Source organism: Capsicum annuum, unplaced genomic scaffold (assembly GCF_002878395.1).
Source record: "Capsicum annuum cultivar UCD-10X-F1 unplaced genomic scaffold, UCD10Xv1.1 ctg1714, whole genome shotgun sequence".
In the NCBI taxonomy this organism is placed as follows: domain Eukaryota; kingdom Viridiplantae; phylum Streptophyta; class Magnoliopsida; order Solanales; family Solanaceae; genus Capsicum; species Capsicum annuum.
In genome coordinates, this window is record NW_025822785.1 from 266,275 (window position 1) to 276,174 (window position 9,900).

Genomic DNA, 9,900 nt, shown 5'->3' on the forward strand with positions numbered 1-9,900 from the left:
GCAATAGTTTCAACCGTTGCAAAAATAATTATTCTAATAAAACTATTTGGTGCTATAAGCATTGCAATTATTTGGTTACCATTGGAATGAGGTGTTTTATTGCAATAACTGCCTAAACCGTTGCCATGGAATAAGCTATGACAATGCTTAATTGAGATAAAAAAGCTATTACATAGGTTTATTTATTCCCACCACAAAATTTCACTATAAGGCCACAAAAAATAAACCCTTTTATTCCCACCACATAGGTTTATTTATTCCCACCACAAAATTTCACTATAAGGCTACTACTCCAACCACCGTATCACTACTCCGGCCACCATACTCTGACCATTGTACCACTAATCTGACCACTGTATTACTACTCCAACAACCAAACCTCGATTTTGAATCTGCTTTGACCACCACTTCATGAAACCGGAAAGTGCGACCATCGTAGCTCAATTTTGAAGCTATTCTAACTTCATCTCCTCCACTGCTGAACAAAACATCCATGTTTAATCTTTTACTTAAAGGTCAGGTACCTGTCTTTTCTCATTTTGAGTGTTTTTTGTATTTATTTGATGTGTTTATAAGCTATTTGATGATTTATGCCAATGAAGTAAATCTCTATTTTAAATCACTATAAAAGACTGCTGAATCATTGATGTTGTCATGATGATGGATCTAAACAAAAAAATCTTGAGGAAAAATAAGTATGATTTGGAGTTGTCAGTTGATGATCTCTAAGGTGTTGTCGAGTGGGATCCTATGCTCGTAGAGTTGGAGGAGATGGTAGGTTAATTTGGACATTAAAAAATAACTTTCAGTTAACTTGTGCAAGAAAGAACTGTAGGTTGTTTGACTTGTATACTGATTTTGTGAGTGCAGGGTTTTTGTGATAAAGAAATGAACAAGCAGCTGTTTAAGAAGAATAATGGAAGCATCCAGCGTGTTGTCATGGATCTTATTATTGGAGAGCAGAAGTAGATATTTAATGTTTGTGCTATAGGGTGATGGATAGTTTGGTATGAATAAATGGTAACATGCAACACCATCGTTTTGGTTTCTGTTTGTCCAATATATTTTGGTTACTATGTTTATTATGGTTTGACAAAAACTCCTCTTATGTTATTTAGCTGAACTAGCTGTGTAATATATGCTCTGGGTTGTAATCGTATATCTGAACATGTGATGTGATGTTTAGTCTTTAATGAATATGAATATTTATCATCTTTATAGCCACTAGTCTCAGAGAATATCACCTTCCTGTTAAGAAGTTCGGGGCTAGTGTCTAATATCCAAGTATCAGCTATTTTTTTACGTCATTAGCTACAATTCTAATTAGGTTGCTGATAACCATCTTTCATGAACTATCGTGATCATAGATAATCATGAAGCCCATTCTTGTTGCGTCGTCTTGCTATTTCTGCCCCCTTCCTAGGAGCAAAAGAGTGAGAGAAATTGGGGACCTTGGTAAGGTGAGTGAGAGAGAAAGAGTACTCGCAAGAAGGCTGTAACTACTTATACTTTCCCAATCCCTTTTTTGTTGTTGTGAAGTTGAAATAGTATGAGAAAAAGTTGAGATTTAGGAAAGAATGCATTTATTAAACATACTGCACTAGTTTTTGCTATTGGGGCTAGGTAGCCATCTCAGTGAATCTTTTGGGCTGGTATTAACTTTGACTGCAGTCGTTGCTACTACTATTGTTCTCCTAAGAGCTAGTATTCAGCTTGAGATTTTGAGCCCCAACTATCAAATAATAGATTCAACTAGTTGCATGTTTAGTTATCAATTAGGACAAGGGATTTAATTTATAAACGCAAATAAAGAAGGCTAAAATTGAATACTTTTACTTATTGATTGCTAGGATGGTGGTATGTGTGTATTTTTATTGATCAAGATAGTGTTTGGAAGGAGTTCAAAAGATGTTTTTGGATAATCTTGAAGTCTAGAAGAAAAATTTTGGTTATGGGATATGCTCTTTATAGATTGTCTTTAGTTTGGTATTAGGGTTAACAAGTATGGGATGGTTTAGGGGAGGTCGAGAAAGAGATGCGCTATGTTCATTTTGACACATGCAGTCTCTTTGATCTTTTATCTGTTTCCTTATTTATGCCTTCTCTTCGTCAAGTTTATAACATATGCTTGCTAGGCTAATTGTATTATGCCTTTGACAGAGGGTATGTTCTCTCAACATCAGTCGCTATTTAACAACAGAGACTCAACTAAAAGCTATGAGAATGAACTTACAATCTTTAGCTACAGAGACTCTCAACTAAAAGCTATGATAATGAACTTACAATCTTTAGCTACAACAGTGCTGCAAAAAATTGCACGATGATACAACTCAAAGGTATGTGCTACATACTTTTTAGCCAAGATGATACCCCTCGCTGCTTGTGTTGATTTTTCTTGGCTGTCATAGTAAGAGTTCCACCAATTTGTATTGCTTTGTAAGTTGAGTTCAGGACTGTGGTGAGCACCATTGATGAATTACAATTTTTAGTTGAGGTTAGAAAATTCTTTATAGCAGAATGATTTTCACATATCTGAAGCTATTGCAGGGATTGATTAATTGCCTTATTGTTGTATAAATATGAAGAGAAATTTCTATTTAGCAGCACTAGTTTCCACCGATGGTAATAGTGTTCTTCTTCTTTGATTCTAATGGGATACTAGTAAATAGTGTGCAAGGTAACGACTGATGGGATACTTGAAAGTAGTGTGCTAATGACTTTGACATTCATGGATCTGTATATTCTAGTTGAGACAATTAAAATTTTATTATATATGTGAGACATGTGCTGTGATGAACTGATTTAATCAAAGCATTGGTTGCAGGTTTCTAATCCTGTTTCTTTTTTTAAATAAAAAATCAATAATTTCATGTACTTTTATTATTATTTTTTTGGCATAAGTTCTTTTTAGGTGTTTCTTGAATTGTTGGCTTTGCTAATTATGATGTTATTTATTTATTTATTTTGGGGAAAAAAATATTGTTGCAAAAGTTGAAAAGTTTTATCAGCAGTGTGATCCTGGTGAGTTTCTGTTGCTCAATTTTTTAGATTGGATTACTGTGTTCTATCAATCTTTGCAAATTTGAAGTTTTTCTGTTTTATTCAGCTCGAGGAGTATTTCTAAATGTAGTATATTTCATATAAGCTATAGCTTTTAATTTCTAGGAATATTTTTTTCCTATTCCTATTTTCCTTTTTTGTTTAAAAAAAGTTGTTAGTGTAACTTGGAGTTACATTGTCAATGTGGTAAAAGTGATTAAGCCACTTGATTAGGACTTTGTGGCTCTCACCAATTTAGAATTTTACAATTTGCTTCTTGTCCTGTTTTATGTTGGTTTTGTAATTCCAATTTTGTTGTTTCAGGCGGTGCCGTAAGACGTACGGTTAGAGCTTTTTCTGACTGTTGGCATCATTTTGTCATTTGATTTCTTGCTTGGCTGTTTGTTATTTAGGACTGGAAAGAGCTTATTTTTATTAAGCAGTTTATTGTGACAGAATTATCATGATTTCAAACTGCATTCAAGAATATGAGTTGTAAAAGTGAGATTACTACTTAGAATTTTATGTCATTTAGTGAGAATGTCACTGTCAAAAGTGTTTTCATCATAATCTTGTTTATCAATTCTCAAGGAAGTAGAGATGTAAAACTTCTTTTATGTAGCAGTGATCATCATTTCTCCATCACAGTATTGCAGTGTCCCCAACCATTTGTAATCTTGTTTATACTTAATAATGTGGGCCGGGTAAAAGAGCATATGATTGCATGTAAATGTAGTGTTGGAAGCATTTTTTCATGACCGTTTTAGGTAGATGCATTTGTTGTTCACACACTTGAGGCATCTGGAGGTTGTGTAGTTAAAGTGGGTGGAAGTGTTTGATCAATGTGGGGCTGAGGGGTATACTATATTGTCACCTTATGATTAATAAGTATTCTTGTCTTCTTTTTTCTCTCTTTCTTGGTTTTTTTTTTGGAAGAGGGGGGGGGGGGGGGGGGGGCAGTGTGGTCTGTGAAAAAAATAATTTGGAATCCTTATTTTGTATTTGGCAGTTTTGAGGTGCTTTTTTGTGCCAGCAAGTATTTGTGATATAGTAGTGAAACATATCTGTAGGTTTATCCTAAACATTTAACTTCTTTCTTTAATACAATAAGTTGTTTGTATTTATTCTATAGTCTCTGTAAAGAACCCTATTTGAAGAACTGGTTTACATTATTTATTTCATTGCTATTATTTATTTATTCCCATTTGCGGGAACTGCTGATTTGACCTTTGTGATGATGTATATCACTAGACTACTACTTCTATATATCAAATAGTTGTTAGTCCTTATGATAGATATATCTCTCTTAAACGTTCTTAGTCAGATCGATCACAAAGTTGTTTAAGATTTTGTGGATTGTTTATTCAACCAGGGAGTTGTAAGGATAATAGATTTTGCTTTTGTGTTGCATTAGTCTTCTCCCTTCGCTTCACAATTTCCCCTTTCTTTTTCCTTGTTTTGAGGCTTTTTGTTATTTTCCCTCATTGGATGTTCAATACTTGTTTTTTTAGATCATTTATGAAGATCAATTATGAAATGTTTATGGTAATTTCTGAATTATACCATTTGTGTTACTTTCAGAAAAGGAGAACTTGTGTCTCTATGGGATTCCTAATGAAACATGGGAAGTAAACCTCTCGGTGGAGGAGGTGCCTCTAGAACTTCCAGATCCAGCATTGGGAATAAATTTTGCACGTGATGGAATTCAAGAAAAAGACTGGTTATCACTTGTTGCTGTTCATAGGGATTCATGGATGCTTTCTGTTGCAGTCTACTTTGGTGCACGATTTGGGTTTTGCAAGAGTGCTAGGTAATAGTATAACATCTATTACATTTAGATTTCACCTATATTGTTTTAACAGCTTGAATTTGCTTCCTATCTATTGTATTTCATTTGAATATGTATGTTTATCATGTTTGATGGAAGACATTGGAGGCCCGGGTATCTTTTGGAAAAATGTAAATTACTCTTGTATCTTGTGTTGTCCTATTAAATTTTGTTTGGATTTCCCACCCTTTGTTTTAAACTCTATCTTTGCAGTGTCTATTAGGTATTTTTGCTTGTGTCTCTTTATTTTCAGGGGTGTATCTAGTGGCATAAGTTGAATTACTTCTTTCCCATTGTAATTCCCCTCATGCTTCTTAAAATTCATCTCCCCAAGCATTTAGCATAGCTAGAACTTGTGTACTTCATTGATTAATTTAGGGAGATAAACCTCTGTGGTTGCTGTCCCTTTTTTGGTTCCATAGCTGAGATACTTTTCATTGAAAAATCACATAAGTAATTTAGTCAACAATCAAAGTTCTATCATAAAAAGCTTTTCAAAGATGACGTGCTCTAATATCTTTTTTATGTGCTGACTGTTTACTTATTAGCAATCTTAAGTAATTAAGAAAAAGTTATCTTTAGCCCAGTCTTCCTTATTAATTATTGATAAGGCATAGGGGAGGTATCATCCTTATAAGACTTGCTAAACAAAAGAAATTCTTTTCACATTCAACCAATAAGCCACCACATAAAATTTGATGTCAAATTTAAGGTTGAGTTTGGTTATGCTAATTATATGATTGGTGGTTTAGTTTATAGCTAATATGCTAAAAGTATCGTGCAGTTAGGACATGTAAATTTCCTCCATTAGAGGACAGAGAAAAGTCCATGGCATTTTTTGCAGGCCTAGACTTCTTTGGTGGTGGTATTCTTACCAAAGAGGAAATTGTATCCTTTTTGACTTGATTCATTAATAGAAAAGAAAAAATACCATAGCAACTATTCGTGGTAGCTTAAATAGATATGAGACTTCCCTAACTTCTGCTATAGCTAAGACTTGCAGAGCTAGAGAAAAATGTTTTAAATGATATATTTGTTATACTATCTGATATCTGGCTGGACAATGAGGAGATATATATGCTTCTATTTTTTCTTTGTAAGCCTCTCTTCCTTTTTAATATGTTTGGACTTGTTATGATTTCCTGATACACCATTCTCCCCTATCCTTAGAGAAGACTTTGGGAAATCTGGAGAATATACTCGTTGGTTATGAAAATGTAGAGAGATAGTTCCTTCTTTATTTATCTTCTAGGAAATTTTCGCTCTCAGCTATTTAATCTTTCATTCAAGTCGATCTCAAGTCTCAAGCAAGTGGAATTTGGTAGAAGTTATCCGATGGTACCACCGCCATAATAAAAGTGAAGACGATGTCTTACATTATTAAACTGCGGACCAGAGAGATCAGCTACTTCTTCAGGATATATGAATAGTTCAGAGTAGACTTTGGGTTGATGTGAGAAAATCATAATTGATACCAGATGGAGAAGTGTTTGATAACGTGGACCTCACAATGATGTTTGGTTGTAAGTTGTGTTACTGCTTGCGAAATATGTAGAACTTAATCATATTTTGAATTATGAGATTATTAACGAATGATTTTGTTTTGTGATGTGTATATATTGTGTTATAATTTATTATGTATGTAAATAAATATTTACGTTAATATGAGTGGCTATTTATATTAATCGTTTCAATTTAATAACATGTGGTAACAATTGTTGCAATAGATCAATAAACCATTGCAATAGGTCGTAAAAAAACATTGAAGCAGAATAACAAAAATGTAGCAATAGATGCTATTACAATGGTTTAATGTCGTTGCAATAGAATCTATTGCAACGGTTGGTAACTATTGCAATAGATGAAAATAGTCGTTCCACTAAGTACTCAAATAGTTGTAATAGGTACTCAAAAAACATTGTAACAGAATAACAAAAGCATCGGAATAGATGTTGTTGCAACTGTTTAATGTCATTGAAATAGATGAAAATAGGCATCTCAATAAGTCAAAAAATAACCATCACCATAGGTCAAGCTATGGTAATGATTTCAGACAACCGTCGCCATAGCTTGACCTATGGCGATGGTTTCAGAAAACTGTCACATAAACCGTTGCCATAGACCTATTACAATGCCCACCTAGAGGACGCTTGCTGAATCGTTGCGGTAGAGCTATGGAAAAGGTTTTGCAACCGTCACCATAGGGATAATTTCCAATAGTACGGGAAGGAGGAATGTTTCAAAAGAGATGATCCAAATGCCAATAGCCCTTTCGCCGAAGAGTTGGTCAAACCCTTCAGTATTGATCATTATCCTATGAGAATTTAGTGCGATGGTGCCACATATTTAACGGGTGATTTTATGGTTAAGTCAGCCATGGGAAAATCTTTTGATGCCTTCAGAAAAATACTTCGAGAATAAAAATTGAATGCTTATTTTAGGGACAGTTGCTTTGGAAAATATCTTGATTTGCCGGAGGACAACAATGCTCGTTTCCAAATGAAAATAGTATCTGAACTTCTTAAGCGTAGGTTTATGTATGAAAACAAAGATAAGATGAATGAGGTGTGGATAAATTACTGTGGCATGCCTGTTTGTTTTGGTTGGAAGAAGTTTGCCATAGTTACTGGACTAAAATGTTATTCTCCTTCTTAATTTATACCTATTCGAACCCAAAAATCACCCGCACACCCAAAAAAGACAAAGGCAAGTCATGTGATCGTGATGACCTAGTGTCCATTGTTGGTCCAAGCTTTAGAAATAAAAATTTGATAGAAGAGTTGAAAGGTAAAAGACTTTCAAAGAAGCACAAACAGTCATTGTTCTTGATTTGGTTTGTACATAATCTTATTCGGGCTAGAGACATTAACAACAACATAAGTGTTGGTTTAATAAAGCTCTCTGAGGATCTTGAGGCATTTAACAACTATCCTTGGGGTTATGAAAGCTTCAAAATGACTGTCAAATATTTGTTGACTCCGTTAGCGCCAAAGACAATCAACTTATATGGCTTCTTTCTTTTATTATGATATCATTCATTTTTTTTACTTAATAATGGTTTTGATTTATTGGTGTTATTTTATAGGCTTGGTAATTTGAAGTCATTCCTTATTTGAGATAACAAGTGAACTACCAGGAAGAAGTTTTCCGTCCAAGAATCTTGAGATGGTTGTCGGCCAAAACTGATAAAAATATAAAATTTATTGATCTCTTCAACCCTCCGAAGGATGCAGTAAATATAATTATAATAAAGTTTTTATTTTAATTAATAATTTTTTTGAATGATCTAATCATCATTCTAATATATGTAATGATTTATGTTAGATTGTGCATCCGTCGCTAGTTTCGATCAATAGAGAGTTGAAGATGCCATTTTTTCTAACTTTATGGTCTGTTCAAACTTTATTGGACCTAAGGTTTTCGACAGAATAAAAATAGAATTATTTGGTGCAACAACCATTACAAAAAAAAATAATTTTGAAGGGTGGGCTTGTAGTTGTTGATGGTCCTAGTGGTGATAGAGCTGTTGGTAGTGGTAGTGGTGCTGCTATTGGTGCTATTGATGCTCCTCTTACAGTATTTAAAACAAACCATTATGAGTATGATCATATTGGATATACAAATTTTGCCTCTCCTAGTGAATGTTCTGCATGCAAATGTCAAGACTGCAGGGCGAAACATGATGTAGTGATTAATGTTATTAATGCATTAACTGCTTCTGTAAAGGAATTGACATCTAAAAGGGGTGTAATTCCATCAAAGAGGATTTTATTTTCATCCACTCCATTAGAGATTAATGCTAAGAGGAGAAAAAAATTGATTTCCAAGGCATTATCAAGCATCCAAAAAAGAAAAATTGCAACTCCTCTGTCCATGTGTTGCACTAAGCAATATACAATGTCCAAAGGAGAGCAGCACAAGCCGAAGAAGTCGAATATATATGTATTCTAACTAATAAACAGACATATTTCTGTTTTAACAGATCACATATCTGCTAAAAATTATCAAGCAGATATATACATCTGTTGCAAAAGTTGACTAACTTGTTGCACCAGATAAAGTATCTGTTATGACATATGTCTTGTCTATTTTAGCAAATCAAATAGGTCATCATACTGCTTTTATTTGTACCAACAGAAGAACTATCTGCTGCAACAGAAGAGTCATATATTGCAACAGATGGTTCATCCGTTGGAAATTATCATATAGGTCTTTCTCATGTAGAAATTTATCCCAACAGTTGATTCATTGTTGCAACAAAAATATAATCTGTTTGAGATAATTTAAAATATGAGGAAGACTTGTTTGACTTGCAAGAACAAATGAGTTATCCTTTTCCGTGTTATTGTATCTCCGTGATTAGCATTGACCGATTTTGGCTTTCCAAGTAAATGTAGAAGCTACTACTGAACAGCATTGATAATATGCTACTCTTTTTATGAAAATAAGGAGAACAAAAAGCGCAGAAACCGTACGTAAGTGACAATAAATATCCACGATGAGCAAAGCCAAATTCCATAGCACCGGATGAAGAACAACCTGTCCATATTGAGTAGATCTTTATAGCTTGTGTCTGTCAAAGTAATAACCTCACCCCTCCTTAGGAATCCTTGACATCAACACTTAAATTATTGAGATTCGTACCCATAACAATTTTTTTACATTTTATTTATTCGTTGATTTGTTTCAGCTAATTTCTTAAGGCTTCAATTTATTTTATTTTTTCAATGAATTTTATTTTACCTTTAGTTTTGAACTTACTAATTGAAATAGAATAGTAGATTCAAATATTTCAACTGATAATGTATCTGTTACAATAGATGGCACATCTATTGAAAAACATCGAACAGATTTAGACATATGTTGCAACAGGTAGGTAATCTGTTGGAATTTATCAAACAAGTCTTTCTACTGCTGCAACAGATAGACTTAGATAGAAACATCGACATAATGCAATAGATAACCAACCTATTGTAACAGATAAACTATATGTCAGAACAGTAAGAATATCTGTTACAACAGTAAGAATATCT

The 9,900-nt window shown here is 33.7% G+C and overlaps 1 protein-coding gene across 1 annotated transcript; it reads left to right on the plus strand.

The window, feature by feature from the left end:
• The first annotated feature begins 750 nt into the window (after positions 1-750).
• LOC107857865 (PHD finger protein ALFIN-LIKE 6-like) lies at positions 751-4,853 on the plus strand. The gene is made up of 4 exons (XM_047402246.1): positions 751-774; positions 871-965; positions 3,364-3,383; positions 4,621-4,853. Exons 1-4 carry the CDS (start codon positions 751-753, stop codon positions 4,851-4,853), a joined length of 372 nt encoding a protein of 123 aa, XP_047258202.1.
• The last annotated feature ends 5,047 nt before the right edge of the window (positions 4,854-9,900 follow it).

Bases quoted from the DNA above. Each gene is read 5' to 3' on its own strand.
- LOC107857865 (XM_047402246.1), top strand. From the start codon at position 751: ATGCTCGTAGAGTTGGAGGAGATG. The intron at 775-870 runs GTAGGTTAATTT...TTGTGAGTGCAG, and splicing joins TCGTAGAGTTGGAGGAGATG to GGTTTTTGTGATAAAGAAAT. The intron at 3,384-4,620 runs GTTAGAGCTTTT...TGTTACTTTCAG, and splicing joins GCGGTGCCGTAAGACGTACG to AAAAGGAGAACTTGTGTCTC.